At 38.4% G+C, this 20,061-nt stretch overlaps 2 protein-coding genes and 1 pseudogene across 3 annotated transcripts; all 3 read left to right on the top strand.

The window, feature by feature from the left end:
* The first annotated feature begins 42 nt into the window (after positions 1–42).
* Positions 43–6,107, top strand: fpr1 (formyl peptide receptor 1). The gene is made up of 2 exons (XM_082550839.1): positions 43–125; positions 863–6,107. Exon 2 carries the CDS (start codon positions 874–876, stop codon positions 2,008–2,010), a length of 1,137 nt encoding a protein of 378 aa, XP_082406965.1. The 5' UTR covers positions 43–125; positions 863–873; the 3' UTR covers positions 2,011–6,107.
* A 99-nt stretch (positions 6,108–6,206) lies between these two features.
* Positions 6,207–12,993, top strand: LOC309716798 (chemerin-like receptor 1). Its single transcript, XM_082550840.1, is given in 3 exon segments — positions 6,207–8,240; positions 10,325–11,400; positions 11,403–12,993. Coding segments are annotated over 2 exon segments (1,077 nt in total). The 5' UTR covers positions 6,207–8,240; positions 10,325–10,344; the 3' UTR covers positions 11,424–12,993.
* Positions 12,994–13,712: 719 nt separating this feature from the next.
* LOC309718033 (chemerin-like receptor 1) lies at positions 13,713–14,649 on the top strand (annotated as a pseudogene). Its single transcript has one exon. The product of its transcript is annotated as a chemerin-like receptor 1 (transcript).
* The last annotated feature ends 5,412 nt before the right edge of the window (positions 14,650–20,061 follow it).

The following is a 20,061-nucleotide window of genomic DNA, read 5'->3' as shown; positions in this document are numbered from 1 at the left end:
CCCGTCCCAGATTTGACGTCACATATTTAACGACTCCGCGATCTGAGCTCCAGCTTTTTCAAAGCCCAGTCGGAGGTAAAGGGAGGGTGTTCGACATAAGAGATCTGAGTGGGTCGCCGAGAGAGGTAGGATTGTAGTTTTTTCTGCTTTGTTATTCAGACGAAGAAAAATAAGGGGGGGGGGGGGGGGGGGGGGGGAGTAGGAAAAGAAAATTAAATGTAAGAAATATACACTGTTTCTGGGAAGCATCTCACATTAGAATGGTTGGGCTTTTTTTTTTTTTTTGGAAAAACGTCGGGAACTGGGCTTTTTAATTGTTTTGTGGAGCCGTGAACTATATAAACATTATGCAATTAGCAACGTATTATATGTATTAAATGTAAGTATTATTACGTATAGCCATATTTTCATACGTGGGAACTGTTTCTTGCATGTAGTTATCTGTGGTTAAACCTTAAATCCTCTTCCGTATTTTTCTCTCCTTTTTTTAAAAAAAACCCCCCAAAAAAACCCCAACTTGCACATGCACGCTGCACAAAACTTGAGGAGGTTTGAGCTTTTTTAAATTAAACTTTAAAAAGCATGCAGAAGTAAACTTTATTAAAATGCTTTTAATATTTGCTCTAATTACTTTTAGGGTGCACTAAATGGGTGGATAATGGAGTTGCCCTGTTTAGGGCATGTTGGAGTTATGTCATGTTTCGGTATGATTTTGGGGGGAATGAAATAAAGGCAACCTTTCTTTCTTTTTATTTGACTGAACTGCTTTCTATGTTTCAATTTAAAGAGTTTTGCTTTGTTGGTCATTAGTAATCTCAGGAAAATCTAAAAAGGTTAATATTCATGTTTGTTTGTGTTGTAGGTTCAAAGACAATGATGGAGTTAATGACTGGCACCCCTCCAAATCTCTTTAATGGAACAGATGACTTTGGAAGTAATGGCTCTATATATGATGAAACCACAGAGTATGACTACAGAAACGAGCACGCCGATTTGAGACAGTCTCTGAACACCATGTCTATCGTTGTGTACTCCCTGGCTTTTGTCCTCGGTGTGCTCGGGAATGGAGTGGTTATCTGGGTGACCGGGTTCAAGATGAAGAAAACTGTTAACACAGTTTGGTTCCTCAACCTTGCTGTGGCTGACTTCCTCTTCACTGCGTTTTTGCCCCTGAGTGTGACTTACACAGCTTTGGATTTCCACTGGCCTTTTGGCAAGTTCATGTGCAAGCTGAACACCACTATCAGCTTTCTGAACATGTTTGCCAGTGTCTACATTCTGGTGGTGATCAGTGTGGACAGATGTGTGTCTGTGGTGTGGCCCGTCTGGGCTCAGAACCACCGAAATGTACGCAAGGCATCCTATGTGAGTCTGTGTGTTTGGGTGGTGGCTTTGATTCTCAGTGCTCCATACTTCATCTTCAGGGACATCGGGCCATCGTACCACAATAAGGATATCATCAACTGCTTCAACAACTTTGCTCTTTCTGATGATGAAGACACATACAATGACACTCAGTTGTTTCGTCATCAGGCCATGATTTTCACACGCTTCCTACTGGGATTTGTTGTGCCCTTTACTGTCATTGTCTCCTGTTATGCTGTTATAATCCATCGTCTCAGAAGAAACCGCACACTGGCCAATCAGTCAAGTCGCCCCTTTAAGATCATCGCTGCTATTATCATCACTTTCTTTCTTTGCTGGGCTCCCTTTCACATCATGGGTCTAATTGAGATGGCAAATTACATGCCAGAATATTCAAGTGAGATATTAGATGATATCACCATAATTGGGTTACCAATAGCCACCAGTATGGCCTTTCTCAACAGCTGCCTGAATCCACTGCTGTATGTGTTCATGGGCCAGGATTTTAAAGATAAAGTCCGCAAATCCATCCTGATTGTGCTGGAGAGTGCCTTCCAGGAAGAGGTTTCTCGCTCATACACCTATACAAACTCAATGGTCACCACTCGCAGCAAAGATAAGTCATTTTCTGATGCTGAGTTATAAGGCCGTTAAAGACATGAATAAACTTTCTGAGTAGAAATAACTGTATAACAAATCACTTTTAAACAACTTTTAATCAAAAGTTCTCTTAATCAAAAGAGTTAATCTGTCAGGTGTACAGGAGGATTTCCTCTTTATCTTCACTTTTTTGTTGTGACAGCAGAGTGTTTCTCAGCTACAGCCTCTTAGACTTTGTTTTAGTGATACTGTACAATAAGCTTGCAATTCATTTATGTGTTAAAGCATTGAGGATGGTTAAAATTGTTTCAGTGGCAACTATTTAGTATTTATAGCAACACCTGAAATGAGATGCGTGTTACTTCTAAGGTGTTCACAATCTGAGTTAAATGTATCGATCTATGGTAGGTGTGATGTTTTATTAGTTTTGCTGTCACACTTTCTCAGACTCAGGGTATAAAAAGATCTGCAAATTTTTCGAGAAGAGAAACTAGTTTCAGAATTGGTAATTTGTTTGTGGTTGAATTCATGCAACACAAGCAATACCAATGTATCATCTGTAGGAAGGAAGCATCTTTTGTTCACACGCCAGTAAATTTCTTCTTCTCTGCATGAGACATAAAAGAAACCAGATTAGAAGTGCATTACCAGTTCAAGAATAGGCCTTAACTTGTGGTTTTACTGATCACTGACATAGTAATAAAGACTGTGCTTCTTGCTAGACAATACATTGTCCTGTTAATTAACCTATCAAATTTTACCCTGTAAATAAGCACCTAGAGGTGACCCTTGTTATGATTTGTCAATACATAAATACAACAGAATTTAAATTAGATGAATCTACAAAACTGATTCTGCCCAGTATAAATGGTGGAGTTTGAAATAAAAGTTTTGAACCACTGAACTAACTGATAACAATTATGATTGTAAATGACAAAACTGGCTCACAATATTGAAAACAAATGGCACCTTTAGGTACATATGAAAGTAAAATGTGTAACCCTGTAATCAAATTCTCATTTGACAGAAATCTATTCTAGTATTTATTTATTTGAGCATAATGAACAACAGATCTAATGGATACATAGTGACTATAGAACCACTGGAAAGCTGATAGGGAGTGAGAGGTCAATGTCTGTGGCCTTCATAAGTATTGCTATAATTCTTCAAATATTAATTAATTCTGTTTGTAACCAAAAAGACTACAAATCTACATTTTTTTACATTTCAGAGATAAAATCAGCCTTTTGGAGGTTTACCTCAACAACTAAACTAGAAGGAACAGTTGTCAGCCTTGTTGCCAGTCCTCGATCTATCAAATGAATAATCACCCAATCGGTAAAAATGTTATGAGTTTGGTAAGCATGTCGTCAACATTATATAATCTTGATTCCACTATAAGAAAAAAATGTATTTTTTAATTTTTTTTAATCCCAAATGGCCAAATCTACTTGTCTTTAAATGTCTATAAGTATTGTATTACTATTGTGAATATTTCTGTCAACATTATTTGCATCAATAAAACATTTTTGGCTTTAATGCTTTCCCACTGATAATGTCGACCTACATCTCATTTCATTATCAAAACATAAATGCAGAAAACAAGTTATTTCCCTCTACTGAATATTTAACCCTCTCAAGGCAGGTGTTGCTGATTTGCAACAGTTAAAAACTAACAACCTGATTAACCCACATACATATTTTATGAGGTTTTTTTTTACTCAGAAGTACCACTGCAGGACTTGGTTGTGCATTAGCAACAAAAAGTTTAATTTGAGCCTGAGAGGATTAAAGGATGATACTGAGAAACACAGTAGTTATTAAAATAACATTATTTTGCTATACCTTTGATGAGAAGTATCGCAGCAGTGTTGAAAGATAAAGATAAGCTCATGCTGACTGATTTGTAGCTTTTAATCGAGTGATTACTGCCTTAAACCACTTTGCACAATTAAAGGCCTTAAATCAGTCAGTAGGCTCCAATCTGTTTCCCCTCTTTAGTGTGTTACAGTGAAGTTCTCAGGCAGTGGATAAAACATTGGAAATTTTGATCCATATCAAAAAGAATCTACTCATTGAACTTTTTCCTAAGACTTCCTTCCTCTTTGGAGCTAAAAGAAGCCACCCAAACACACAAGCTGTCAATGGAAAGCCCAGGATGTCCTCTATTTAGTAGATCAGGCCTTAACAGGGTAGTTCAAATAGGACATAAATGAATATTCTGTTTTTCAGGAGGACATTGACATGATTGCATCACACAGTTGCTACACATTTGTTGGTTGCACATCCATTATGTAAAACCCAAAGGTGCTCTGTTGGAGCGATCTGGCGACTGTGGAGGTCATCTAATTCACTGTCATGTTTAATAAAGCTGTTTGAGATTATTTGAGCTTTTTGACTCAGACTCACAGGTAGATGCAGTAAACAAAAAACTGGCTGATGACCAAAGTACAAAAAAAGAACTAAAGGGAAAAAAGAAACTGAAACCTAAACTGAGAACTAATACTAGGCAAGGGAGTGCTGGAGCTGGAAAATAAGAGGGGAAAATGAACTGACACTCTGAAAAAGATCAAGGAGAAGGCAATAACTATATATACTTAAAAGGGTGATTACAGCAGTGAAGATAACAAATAGAACAGAATAGAGAATAACAGACCAGAGAAAGGAAGCAAAATTTAAGACAATGAAAAAGGAACACAACCTCCAAAATAAAACAGGAAGTGACAGAACTAAATAGGGAAACCGCAGACATGTGAATGGACTTTGCGGTGGATGAAACGCTGGGAAAAGAGCTAAACTCTAAACCAACTGAGAACTAGGAGCAAACCTAAAAACACTAAAGAACACATGAAGTGAATATAAACCTTTAACAAACCAGGGATCACAATGGATAAATAAAAAAATAAAATACAATAAATAATGACAAAAATATATTTAAAAATAATAAATAATTAAATAAATAAAACCTCTGGCCAAAATATATACACTGGGTAAACTGACCCAGGACTGTCACAGTTAAGTCTATTTGCCCATGTGTGTTATGTTTCCCACCTATTTTCCCTTAAATACACAGCAGCCTCATTACCTGCTGTGTATTTATTGTCTAAGCCTCCCTGTGTTCTTTGTCATGTTCTACCTCAAAGCTGTGTTTTCTCTGATCCTTCCTGGATTGTTAGTTCCTGGCTCCTGCTTTTGTATTGTTTTTGTATAGTAATTCCTGCAATACAGTAATTCATGACAGAAATTTAGGTGAACAATTGGTAATCTTAAGTAACTAAAACATATGAATGCAAAAAACACCCCAATAAACACCCGTTTTCACACCTTGGCTCGTGTGATTAGGTAGAGGATCATCAGGGGGTCCTTTATCCCTCTTTGGGAGGATACTCCCACTGGGTTTAAATCTGGGACTCTCCACCATTTGACCCTTTAGAACTGAAGAAGCTTCTCGGATGAGAGGTGAAACGTCTTCAAGCAACTTAAAGAAGTCCAGTTGCTTTTCTTTCCAAATCAGGAAGTGTGCGAATGCTTTTTTTATTGCACTGTATATGTCTGTCCAGCAGAGGGACTCTTTACGCTTTTGCTTTACTGATATAGTGCAGCAGTCTTGAGAAGAAGACATGAGCACAGACGGGCTGATTTGCAGTTTTTAATGATGTAATTGCAGCAACATGCTTGGGTACAAATCAGCCAGTAAACCCCCATCTTTTTGTCACTGTAAGTGTATTCTGGTCAAGAAGTCAGGCTGCTGGTAAATAAATGGAGTTTGATAAGCTATTTTATGTAATAAAACTCAGTTACTACTAGTATCTTTTACATATTTTCCTCTTTTTCCTTCTTTTTTCTTCACTCTTCCATCTTTTTTAAATGAGTTTAGTTGCTTTATGCGTCATAAAGAAAGGCACTTTTGGTCTGAGTCTCATAGAAATCAGGTGTCAAAGACTATTATTCAGTTAATAAAATGGAGATAGGCAAAGGTCAACCCTCTGACACCTAAGTCAACATCAGCGATGACCTTAACTGTAGCTCTGAATCCTAACCCCAACCTTCATGATTTATGGAAAATATAAATATAATCTTTCTTCATTTCTTTCTTTGTCCACTGATTGAGAACTGGTTAAGAAAATGGATGGACGGATTATCATGTAAATGTCCCACTCAAAGTTAAACTGCAAACTCACATAGAATCAACTCCTTTGTAGCTCCAGGGATATCAACACAATATACCTCAAACTGAGCTGTAGGTGGCAGGGGAATCCTTCTTGTTGATTAGAATCAGTGAATGTTTTTCTTCCATAGATTAGAAGCAAAATTCAGTGCCTATTATTTATTACTTACTTTATATACCAAATGCAATACTATTCACTTAAAAGAGAATAGTCCAGAGAGTGCGCTTCATTATTATTATTATTATTACTATCATTATTATTATTATTATTATTTGTATAACTGTGTCATGTTGTAATGAAACTGCAGTTCCAGAAAATATGCTCTACTTTTACTTTAAAGTATTATTATATTGTCGATTTATAACTGTTTCATGCCTGACTGTTTCATGGGCTATGAGCTCATGTGGTCTGGAGCTTTGGCAGAGCTTGTGTGAGCCAACAGTGTAAATTTTACACCTGATACACCTTAATGACACTATTATTAAATCTCCTGCTAGTGAGGAGACTTTCCTTTTGGGTCTTCAAGACAAGTAGTGTAATGCTGTCCTGCTATCATGTCGGAGGGCGAGCAGCAGCTGCTCCATCTTCTTCTGGACCACTGAGTGTTTGGCTCACAGATAAATTTCATATAGCACTCTATATAGATACACTTTCTTTTTTTTTAGGTTTGCTGGTTAGCTTCTACATTTTTATTTCAAGGAGTATTTAGTGACATCCTCTTGCCATGAAGACATTATAGTTTTGTTTTTCATGGAATGGAAAAGGACTCAATGCACATATTTCAGGGTTAAGCAGAAATGAGTTGTAATACAACATCAGTAGAGGTGTTGTAACTGACGCAAAAAAAATTCTCTGTCTCAATTCTGATCATAAGTTAAAAGGAACAGAAAATCAGATTTAACCATACTCGCTCAAAGGGTCAAATTTTGGTAATTGTTAGACTGAGTTAAGTTTCCTTTAAATCCCAAATGCATGGCAGATGTAAGAAGGGTGGTGATGATGATGATGATGATGATGATGATGATGATGATGATCTGAAGCTGTTAAGAATGTACAGTCCAGAAAAAAGGTGTGAGCATCTGGACACAGATGCTAAACTGCTGTCAGACCCTAAATAAATTATCCTCTGTTGTTACAGATGCTGTTTCAGCTGCTATTCCTTGAGAAGTTGACATATTAGTTACATTTCCACATGGAGTTTTTTTTTTAATTTTTTCGTGAGAATATTGTGCAGACACAAGAAAAGGACAGCTGGCCTTCAGCGTAAAAAGTATTTTATCAAGATTGCAAAACCGGATGCTGATAAGAGCCCCATACTGCATCACTGAAAAGGAATAGAAACATTCTCATTTTAAATGTTGTGCAAACTTCCTGTAGATCTAGTTCTTTATAAGGGGTGACATATCATCCATTAACTGTTTCATTAATCTTTAGTGAATTCATCCACAAAAAAAGAGCTTTGCTAAATTACTAAATAACATATTTGTAGAACTCCAGATACATCAGATATTTTTCTATAAACCTGAAGAACTTTAAAAATCACTAATCATGAACATAAAGTATTTTTTATGTTTCTTGCAAATAAAAACAAAAACAAAATAAACACCCAAGGCATAGGGACAATAAGTTAGAAAGTTAATATTTTGCTTTTATTTACTGAATTATATTATATGCTACTGATTATGGAAACAGGTTGGTTGTCCTCAGAATATTTCATGACTTGATACTCACCAAACCCAAGGTTGCAACAGAAAGATAATGGTGTTAAATAGCAAAACAGCCAGCTGTTAGCCGTGTTACACTGTGGCCCTCTCACAAGAATATATATGTTCTAATATTACATGTCTTTTGCTTTTAGAAAAATAATGCTGCATTCTTGATGCAATATGTTGCAGTCCAAATTTTGCATGAGGGCATTGCAAACCCTCATGCTCCCAACCATCATAGAATGCTCTCTCATGTTTTAACTTTTACAAACTTCCTGTGGATTTGCATGTTTATCAGCAGCGACATACACCCCACACGAGTCTCAGCTAAGCTGTCAGAGTTGGATCAAACATTCTTCTGCAGAGGATTCATTAACAACCAACAAGACAGCTTCACAAGGTATTTACTTCATTTTTCACCAAGCATGAAAGATTTCCCAGGAATATTGCTCTAAATATGTATATGTGCATAAAAAAAACAGGAAATTCATTTTCTTACACTGTCACATGATGTAAAAACGCTAATTTAGTGTTATTTCACAGGACTAGTGCTAGTTTTCAAGAACAGGGGTGATGTGCAAAGCTATATCTAAACTACAGAGGGATAAAGTTGTTGCCATACCACGAGGATATGTGAAAGAGTTGCTGAAGTCAGGTTAAGAAGGGAGGAGATGTTTGATAAGCAGCATTATGGCTTCATGCCAAGAAAGAGCACTACAGATGTAATGTTTGCCTTGAGAATGTAGATGCAAAGTATAAAGAAGGTCAGAATTCATACAGGAGCAGCAGAGAAGTATGTGATGGTGGTGCTGGACATGTATGAGAACAGCGAGACAGTAGGAGTGGCAGATGGATCCAAGGTGAGGGTGGGATTACATCAGGGATCGGCTCTGAGCCCCTTCTTGTTTGCAACATTAGGTTGACAGATGAGGTCAACAAGGCGTCTTTGTGGACTATGATGACATTGTGTTCTTTAGTGAGAGGACTGAGCAGGTGGAAGAGAACCTGAAGAGGTGACGGTATTGACAGAGTAGCAGGGAAATCTAGAGAAATTTTGTTAGTGTGGCTTCTGAGTGACATGGGATTCAGATGGGGTGGCAAAAACAATACCATTTTGAGTACATAAATTAGAAATGAGTCCTTCAGAGGAACACCTCAGGTGAACATTAGAGGCAAGACTGTGATGGTTTTGACATGTGCAGAGGGATAATGGATATATATTGGACAAAGGAAGTGTAAGATGGGGGATAAACAATATATATGCTTGTTTTTTCCTGAATACTTTTGTCACGTTTACTGTCTAAGGACAGTGCTAGCAAGCACTCTCTGCTTATGACCAAAAATGTAAAAAAAAACAAGACAAAAACAGCCCTTTGTGTTGGTGAGAAAATGTACCACGTCCACCAATCAAAAATGATATGGCAAAATGACATTTGGTTGTTTAGGAAGAGGGGGAAGTTTTAGGAGTGAGAGAGAGAGAGCAGAAAAAGAGAGAGCGAGTTTTGAGATGTGAGAGATTTGTGACGTTTAGCGTGTTTGGAGTGTGTAGCCAGTGTGTAGTCTTGTGTAGTGTTGTGGATAGTTTTGTGTTGTATGTCTGAACAATGAGGCGACTGCTGTCTCCAGATAGAAACCGGCAGTGATACACCTCCTGCTGTCAGACCTGCAGGTATCAGGCTGTGATGTTCTTCTCTATAGTGGACAGAAATATTTGGAGTGGCACAAATAATTTGTGTGGCATCTTATTGAATGCAGAACAGCTGATTGTTATGTAAATAGTTTGAAATGGTTATTTACAGTAAAAAATATAACTTTTCCTACTCGGATTTTATGCTTTTTGTCTCAATTTAGATCAATTGTGTTAATACAGTATGTCAAAATGAAAACATAACTGTAAATTCAGACACATGAGGTTGTGCTGAAAAGGACGATACCAAACAAGGTAAAGTAAATAGTTTTTAAAGGTGAAATGTAGAGGAAACATGAAAATTAGTTAAAAATGGCTAATCATACCCTGGACCCCACTTTTTTTTTTTTTTTAAAGTAACGCAATAGTTACTTTTCAAGTAATTAATTTCTTTTAGAATCTTGTAACTCAGTTACTAATCCAGTTACTTTTTTGAAGAAGTAACTAGTAACTATAATTAATTTCTTTTTCAAAGTAACTTGCCCAACACTGCTGCTATGTGGGATAGTGTCACACGAAGGCAAATGATCCACTCTGGTGACCCTTAAAGGGTGCAGCAGAGAAAAGAAGAAAAACGAAATCACACTTTACAACTTTACTTACAACACTTGATTACAGAAAATGTGTGCTTTTTTGAGGATTTCAAATGTAGAGATAATGTCCTTTCATGTTTGTCTAATTGTCTGGGAGCTATGTTGACATACTGCCTTAGACTGAATGTCACCATAGCTTCAGTTTCAGTTTCCTATTAACTTTGACTGGGAGCTGAACTTTTTACTTATTGTTTTTCTTTGCAGGTCTAAAGTCAGTGAGGGAGATGACCACTAACTCTTTCAATCCAATCAATACAACTGCTGCACCTAATGGAAATGGCTCCAAGAATAGTGACAGCAATGGTGGGCTTAACATCATGTCTCTCATAATTTATTCCCTGGCTTTTGTCCTCGGTGTGCTCGGGAATGGAGTGGTTATCTGGGTGACCGGGTTCAAGATGAAGAAAACTGTTAACATAGTTTGGTACCTCAACCTTGCTGTGGCTGACTTCCTCTTCACTGTGTTTTTGCCCCTGAGTGTGACTTACACAGCTTTGGATTTCCACTGGCCTTTTGGCAAGTTCATGTGCAAGCTGAACACCACTATCAGCTTTCTGAACATGTTTGCCAGTGTCTACATTCTGGTGGTGATCAGTGTGGATAGATGTGTGTCTGTGGTGTGGCCCGTCTGGGCTCAGAACCACCGAAATGTACGCAGAGCATCCTATGTGAGTCTGTGTGTTTGGGTGGTGGCTTTGATTCTCAGTGCTCCATACTTCATCTTCAGGGACACTGAACAAGACTCTAACAAAATGATTTGCTTTGACAACTATGCTCTTTCTGATGACTATGAAACACCATCAGTGAAAAAGTTAAGGGAATTTCGTCATCAGGCCATGACTATCACACACGTACTCCTAGGATTTGCTGTGCCTTTCACTGTCATTGTCTCCTGTTATGCTGTTATAATCCATCGTCTCAGAAGAAACCGCACACTGGCCAATCAGTCAAGTCGCCCCTTTAAGATCATCGCTGCCATTATCATCACTTTCTTTCTTTGCTGGGCTCCCTTTCACATCATGGGTCTAATTGAGATGGCATATCACATGCCAGAATATTCAAGTGAGATATTAGATGATATCATCACAATTGGGTTCCCGATAGCCACCAGCGTGGCCTTTCTCAACAGCTGCTTGAATCCACTGCTGTATGTGTTCATGGGCCAAGATTTTAAAGATAAAGTCCGCAAATCCATCCTGATTGTGCTGGAGAGTGCCTTCCAGGAAGAGGAGACACGCAATTACACTTACACAAAGTCAGTGGACACCAGTCAGAACCAAGAGAGTTCAGATTTGAATACTGAGGTATAAGAAACGAAATAATTAAGCTGTAAAGCATATGTCAAATTGCTTATGGGCTTTTTACTACCTTAAGTATGATTCAGATATGTGAACTGTTTCTCCACTTATACATCCTATAATCACCACATGTGGGCTCAAGATATATATATATTGTATTGCATTGTATATCTATAAATAAATCCTCATATGTGTATCAATTAATCCAACATCCAACATCTAATAAGAAGCATCTAATGCAGTGGTTCTTAACCTGGGTTCGATCGAACCCTAGGGGTTCGGTGAGTCGGTCTCAGGGGTTCGGCAGAGCCTTCGCCATGACATGCATGGCTCATTTTGTGCACCAGTAAAAAAATCACATTTTATTTTTCACTAAAGAGGGGTTCAGTGAATGCGCATATGAAGCTGGTGGGGTTCGGTACCTCCAACAAGGTTAAGAACCACTGATCTAATGACAGCAGCTTATCACTATCAAAAAACAAGTAACAGAAAACACTGATTATTATAACATCAACCAGTAGAGGGAGCCGTTTGCATACTAAAACGTCATGGCACCCCCACACATGATTGAGTTGCAACTTCTAAAAACTAAATTAAGAAAATCAGACAAAATGCGCTTTGTTTCTCTTATGTGTTGACTAGACAGGACGTGCATGGTTAAATCTGCCATTTATAAGCATAATCATTTTTGGTGCACTTCTTATGCCAAAACTATTTATTAAAAGTAGGCAAACAAGTGAAATAAAGGGTGAATTAAGAGAATACAGTGTTTATAAGATGACATGTGTAGAATAAGGAGGGGATGTTTTTCTCATTATCATTTAATATTTTAATATGCCATTATTAGTTCATTAGAAGTATATAACCAGCTTTGCATTAAGCATGAATTGAAGTTTTTGATCTTACATTATTCTTTGCATTACAGTGATGGTGATAACTTTAGTTTGATCTTTCTTACAGGTACCAGAATAATAACATGATTTTCCATTGCAGATGTAACCATGATCATTCCATACACATTGCAGTTTGTTGCTCATTCTAGAGTTGTGCTCAAGGTAATTAAAGGTTAAAAGCTACAGCCAGCGCGAGTCTGGCTGATCTATGGAGGGCAAAGGCTTTGAGCTTGGAAGGCCGCACGCGCTTACACAGCACTTATAAGATGTTATTCTTGGTGATTTTGTGCTTAGTCATGTTTTAATATGTTTTAAGTAGAAGTAGCTGATCCAGCAATATTCATTTAATATTATATACTTGATTTAGAGCAATACACACTGATGGTCTTAATAAATGAAAGAGTCCTTGTAGCTGCCATGTTGTGTCTTAGCAGGGTACAGACGGTTCCAGGAGAGGGGGGCAGTTAGCATCTGCCCTCGGGAAGGAGACAATGTTATTCTTTGTGTTAAATAAAATTGTCAACATTGATTGTATTACACCTGTCACTACGCATGAGGGGGCGTTCTAATACCCTGATTTCATAAAACTATGGAGATGTGTTTTTTGAGATGAGATCTGAGACTGTCTGCATACAGTGTCCATCTCCCACGTGTGTGATCATTAAATCATCGTTTGACTCAACCCGACCGGACCAGTGTTGTTATTGTGGGTTTTTCCTCTGGTGTCCATCTCCAATATTTTTGAACCATAACACATGTAATTATCCTGTGTAAATAAATAAACACACAACACAAACAAATATATAAGATTCATGAAACATGCATTTTGAACAGTTTTGTTTTCAGCACAGTTTTGTGTTCAGCCACACAGTTGCACCTGAAAGCAAATACAAATGCATATTCTCAGAGACATTTATTCAGATTAAGATAAAAATCTAGTCAAATAAACATAAATATAAATGGAATAAAATGAACTTTGAATATATTGAATAAAACTCAAATACATGGAATGAACCTTGAATATATTGATTCACTTTGTAGTAACGCCCTATATTTGTATTATAATTTGCCTCTAGATAAATTTTCGATAACTTTGAACATTTAAAATGTTTAATTAACCTCATAACTTGACATTATTACTGCTCTTATTCACTTTTAGTTATTTATTTTTACTCATTACTACTGTAATTTTTGTAATTTGGCATAGTTTAGTGCCTTAATCCGGATCACTATTCGTGTTGTTTTAGCACTGGGGGCTCATGTCGACAAAATTCATTTTCTTTGTAACTTCAACTGTATTTGACATCAAGTAATTATTTGGGGGTAATTAATTGAGTATAACCAAACTATAACTGACTTTGGCAAGAAAATGATGGAGACCAACAATAACAAACCATTAACTCTTGTATTAACACCAGTACAACCACTAGTGAAATTAGAAAGTCTTTCATTACTGTGTCTAACATTTTTCACTTCCTGATATTTGTCTTTGGTGTGCTCAGGAATGGTACTGGTTATCTGGACGACTGGATTCAAGATAAGGAAAACAGTACCCACATTTTGGTACCTCAACCTTCCTGTGGCCAACTTCATTTACTTTGTAGCATTTATACCCCTTAATTTAATAAATCTTGCTTTAGACTTCCACTGGCCTTTTGGCAAACTCATATGTAAGCACAACACCATGGTACTTATTCTGAACATGTTTGATAGTGTCTACATTGTGGTGGTGATTAAAAAAATGTATGTAAGGGTTGTGACTCTGGGTGTTTGGGGGGTGGCTTTGATGATCGGCTTTCCATATTCCATCATCATGGACACAGAGCAAGCGTGTAAGAATGAAAGCAAAACTCTCTGCTTAAACAGCTACGTGGTTTCTGATGACTGTAATGCAGAATCTCCCAATATACAGCGACAATTTCATCATCCACCCATTATCATCGCCCGGTTCCTTGTGCTTTTTGCAGTCCCATCCACTGTCATTGTCTCCTCTTATGTTGTCACAATCAAAACAATCATCTCATAAGAAACCACTGGCCACCCAGTTGAGTCGTTGTTTTTTTTCTGTGCTGGGCTCCTATTCATATTATGGATCAAATTGTGATAGCTAAAAAAAATGGATACTTCAAATTGTATCATTGGCATCCGTTTGGCCACCAATATGGCCTTTCTCAACAGCTGCCTGAATCCACTGCTGCATGTGTTTATGGAATAAGATTTTATTAAGAAAGAAGTCTGCAAATCCATTATGAATGTATTCAAAACTGTCGTCCAGGAGGAGGAGAAACACTCTCACACTTACAATAAGTCAGTAAACACAAATACAACTCAGTTTTAAATGCTAATGTTCAAGGCTTGCAATGACTTAAAGAAACAAAGAAACAAAAGAAACATTACTCCAGAGGAAATCATTCTAAACCTGATTGTTTGAATTGTATAAAAATATATAATGTTAATTAGATGGAAGTAGCTAAAGTTGTTCATGTCTCTTTAACTCACAGTTGCAGTTTGTGCTATGTTTGTACGATTATGGAACTAAAAGTGGTTGTAAAATGCCACTTCCTGGAAAATAGAATGAGTCAGTAATTTCAAAATAAGTATTACATTTGTTTCTGGTCGACTTTGTGTAACACAACACTTGGACATGTGACTTGTCCCACAAATGCCATATTAGGTAAGAGAGGTGGGCATTTAAACTATTAACTATATAATAAAGATAACACATTCAGTCAATATATTTATTATGACTGGAATACCACTGAGTTCCTTGTAAGACCATCATGTGAATTTTCATATTTTTTCTTACTTATTTAGCATAACAGCAGTCTGGCATATTCCCTGTTAATATATGACATACGAGTTATGGTTGTTGTGTTTTATTGTGTTTAACATTTGCAGCTTTGTATAATTATTTATTCTTTATTTTTACATATTATTATATACTGTATAACTTAAATTCAATTGCACTCTTCTCACCTTAGTCTTTTCCACCATTGTTAATTGTGACATTTCCCTCTTTTGCCTAAAATGCCATTTAGTTTTAGTCTTAATTTAGGCATCTTAAAAAAAGAGAGAGAAAATGTTTTGCATATTTGCTTGCATATGTTAGTATTTAGTTTTACTAAATATATATCTATTTTTAGTTTTGTTCAGTATCTGATCCCAACTTTTATGATCACAACAACATTTAAGACTTTGTTTCCTGTTTTAGATGTTTATCAGGCATTCAGTATCATAATCATTTATGTTTGTTTATATTTTCTTTTTTCATTAGAGATTACTGAAAACAAACTGCCTCGGCTCCATCACGATAAGGGTCTATGCCCTGCAACCTTTGCTTGTGTTTCTGTTATCTTTTCTTTCTGTCTGGGAACTACAGATAAAAAATTGGCTCATAGCTAAATCTGGTACATTTAAAGCAATGTTTATTAAAATGCATTGTCCCTGTTACAAATAAAGAATTAAGGTTATAAAGTCTATATAGTCTCCACTTCTACCACATCTAGAATGTTTTATTTATAATCAGAAAAAATATTATAGAAGGGGTGTGACGTCAGACTGCAAAATCTGCTGGAAGCCTCATGTTAGAAATCTAAAAACAAAAATAGCAAAGAGCATCCCAGTGTTGGGGAAAACAAGGCACATTCTGAACCACTAATCATTGGATATTTAAAACTGTTCAATGGTTTGATCTCACTTAAATTGTGTTGAGTGTTTAAACAAGAGAGAAAGGTGTGAAAATGTTCGTGCCTGAGTATAAATTGTATAAAGTGTCTAGTGAGGGGTTTTACAGCCTCAAAACATCTATAAGAATTGTAAAAAAATAAAGTTGGCTACTTCATGGATTTCACTTATCACGGGTTATTTTTAGAACGTAACTCCCACGATAAACGAAGAACCATTGTACGTCCATCTAAGACGTACCTAAGATAGTATATATAGAGTCCCGATCAGAGTACTTGAAAAATAAAAATAAAAAATCATATTTTGCATAGTTGGATCTTAACAAGGTTTGAGCTTCAATATGCAACAAGAAGAAATGGGAGTGAGACAAAACATTAGTTTGAGCATGCAATTTACTGAAAACAACACTTAAACTGAAACCAGTTGTTTTACAGCTGATCAACTGTTTTACAGCCTTTAAAAAGCCAAATCTGTGCAAAAACATGGATTCATTGTCATTTTCTGTCAGGTAGTCACATTGTCATGACATTCTGATGGCAAAAGCAAAAGAACATTCCCTTTTTAAACGTGGTTGGGTTGTTGAACTGAATAAGCAGGGTCTCTCGCAGTGCACCATTGCTGCTAAGGTGGGATGCAAGTGAGAGTGAGACAGTCATTTGGAATTTCTTAAATAATCCTGCAGGTTATGGAACAAAAAAGGCAAGTGGAAGACCTGAAGAAATTTCACCAGCACTGAGTCTGAGGATCCAACTGGCTGTCCGTCAAGACACTGAACGATCTTCAACACAAATTAAGACCATTAGTGGTGCCGAATGCAGCCCCACAACCATCAGAGACTGAAGGGCTTCAAAAACAAAAAACGTCTTCAAAGGCCTCGTCTGCTTGAACGCCACAGAACTGACTGTTTGGTCTTTGCAAGAAAGCACCAAACATGGGACACTGAGAGGTGGAAGAAAGTTTTATTTCCCAATGAGAAAAAATGTAACCTTGATGGTCCTGATGGTTTCCAGTATTACTGGGATGACAAGTAGATCCCACCTGAGATGTTTTCTATGTGCCACAGTGGAGGGGATGCCATAATGGTCTGGGGTGCTTTTTCTTTCAGTGGAACAATGGAGCTTGACGAGGGGGGGTGCAGGAGGTCATAGCCGCTGGCTATGTCCAGATGTTGCAGAGAGAACGCCTCATGACTCAGGGCCCTCGTCTGTGTGGTAATGACTGGGTTTTTCAACAGATCATCGCTATATTACACAATGCCTGCAGGAGAAGGGACTTCTTCCAGGAGAATAAGATTACTCTTTTCAAATTCAAATTCAAATTTTATTTGTCACGTACACAGTCATACACAGTACGATATGTAGTGAAATGCTTGGACAACTGCTCGTGACCTAAAGAAAACAAAAAAGGAAAAGGCTATGAATAAGATAGGAAATAAATATGAAAAATTAAAAGGGTAAATTTAACTAGGAAGGAATAAAATATAAATTAAGGTTAAAAATGAAATAACTGTACAACACAAATTAGAATGAAGGGTAAATTTAACTGGGAAGAATAAGATAAAGATAAATATATAAATTAAAGTTGAAAATAAAATAACTGTACAACAAAATACACAATACACAATATAGAACTATATAAGAATGTATGAAGAAATCTAAATATAAATAAATATATACACAATAACAGCAGCTGTACAAGTATTAACCGGAAATGAAGAATATAGTGACCAGTGTTGTGCAAAACCAAAGTCCAGAAAGTCCAGTGTGTGTGTAAGAACCATATGTGTGGGTCAGTACTGTGTGGTGGTGTGATTGAGAGACCGTATCGCCTGCGGGAAGAAGCTCCTCCTCAGTCTCTCTGTGTTGGTCTTCAGGGAGCGGAATCGCTTTCCTGACCTCAGCAGAGAGAACAGTCTGTTGTTGGGATGGCTGAGGTCCTTCACGATCTTCCTGGCCTTGGTCCAGCACCGCCTGCTGTAGATTGAGTGCAGGTCAGGGAGCTCGGAGCGGATGGTGCGCTCAGCTGACCGCACAACCCTCTGTAGAGCTCGTCTGTCCTGCATGGTGCTGTTCCCGAACCAGGTTAAGATGTTTCCCGCCAGGATGCTCTCTATGGTGCACGAGTAAAAGTTCCTGAGCACCTTGGAGGGCAGTTGGAAGTCTCTCAAGCGTCTGAGGTGGTAGAGACGCTGTCGGGCCTTTTTCACCACGGTGTTGATGTGACAGGACCATGACAGGTCCTGCGTGATGTGAACTCCGAGGTATTTGAAGCTGTCCACTCTCTCCACTGGGCACTCGTTGATGACGGGGGTCTGGTAGTTCCTCTCCTGCTTAGTGCTGAAGTCCACTATCAGCTCCTTTGTCTTACTGACGTTTAGAAGGAGGTTGTTCCTCTGGCACCAGTTCTCCAGATTCCTAATCTCCTTCAGGTAGGCCGTCTCGTTGTTATCAGAGATCAGGCCCACCACGACGGTGTCGTCAGCAAACTTGATGATGGTGGTGGACCTGGTAGTGGCCACACAGTCATATGTGGACTATACTGTGTGTTCCCCTGATCTAAATCCAACTGAGAACCTTTGGGGATATGAGAGCATGAGGGTGGGAATGGATGTTTGTATATGTGTGTGCCTGTATTTCTGTGTCTATATGTCAGGTTGGGTGTCAGGCGCCACCTCTCTGGGGACATCTTAGGCCCTCCAAGGTTTGGAGGCCTATCTCCCCCTACCACCACTTCCCCTGCCAGTGGCGGACTCCCTCAGACATCGGTGCGTTGGTGGTTCTTTGTGTCCGGGGATGGGCGTCCAGGTACACACCGGCTCACTCCTTGGCGGCCACTTATCGGGGCCTGGAGCCTGGGGCTTGCTCGGGCCACTTCGGAGGTGGGGTACCCCCGGCCTCTCGGCCTGGGGCTCGGTCACTCAGGCACGGCTGGCTGCCGGCGGAGCTCACGGGCGCGTCACTGCAACTCCCCCTGGCTTCTGCTCCGCGGCTGCTGAGTGAGCCCTCATCTGGGACTCTCCTCAGCTCTTTCTGGGACAGAAAGAGCTGCCCCTCTGTTGGTCTTCCTTGGTCTCTTGTGTTCTGGGGGCCTCTGGATGTCTGGAGTTTTGATCTCCTCCATACCTGCTTCATGCCCTAGAGGACGGGGCTGTGGCCCCCCCACACCCTCTAGCAGATCATTACATGAAGGAACCTTTTAAAAAACAAAAAACAAACGCGTCCATGCTCACAGGTGTACACACGGGTGATCACACCCACAAACTACACCCTTTTTGGCTCCTACCTCAAAGCACACTGTGTTCTGTTGATCTTATGTGCTGCACAATAATGTTTAATATTTAGTATTTACTGTCATATTCCCATATATCATTGTGATGTTGTTTATTCTATTACTCTTGTTCTCTTCTGCTTGTTTTCTTTTTTCTTTCTCAGCAGGTGACCCAGGTGATTGATATATGCATTATTTTTTTTTTTAAAATTTCTCTGCTCATTCTGTTGGTTTTTGTCTTTTACCCTTCTCCCCCGTCCCTCTTCTCAGCTGTTTCTCTTTCCCTCTTTCTTTCTCCCCTTCTTTCCCCCAGTCAAGTCTGTCCCGTATTCAGTAAGTGAAAATAAAATAAACAATAAAAGGTGAATCAAATGGACCATTACGGCAAGGCTGGGATGGTCAATTTGGTAAAGTAAATCCGTTGGGCATCTTTCTTTGCCTTTAGACAACAATTCTGATGGCAAAAGAGCCAAACGGGACAGGCCAAAAAAAAAAAAAAAAGAGAACCTTTGGGGATGGATGACAAGGGGAGTTTAAAAAAAATGGACAACAGTTCCAGACAGTAGATGCCCTTTGTGCGGCCATCTTCACCACTTGGAGAAATGTTCACACTTACTTCATGGAAATGCTTGCATCAAGCATGCCACAACAAAGTTTTTAAGGGATCAATAATAACGGTGGAGCTACTCATTACTAAGTTCATGTTTGGAACTTTGATTTCTGCTTTGGGGGTTTACAGGGTTTTTTTTGAGGGTGTGGTCCTAAGATTTGAAAAGCCCGTTTCAGTTCAAGTGTTGTT

Source organism: Aulonocara stuartgranti (assembly GCF_965226115.1).
Source record: "Aulonocara stuartgranti genome assembly, chromosome: 11".
In the NCBI taxonomy this organism is placed as follows: domain Eukaryota; kingdom Metazoa; phylum Chordata; class Actinopteri; order Cichliformes; family Cichlidae; genus Aulonocara; species Aulonocara stuartgranti.
Note: the sequence above shows the minus strand (reverse complement) of the source record. Positions and strands in the feature narration are given on the sequence as shown.

Excerpts from the sequence above, each read along its gene's own strand:
- fpr1 (XM_082550839.1), top strand. The coding sequence starts at position 874 with ATGATGGAGTTAATGACTGGCACCCCTCCAAATCTCTTTAATGGAACA.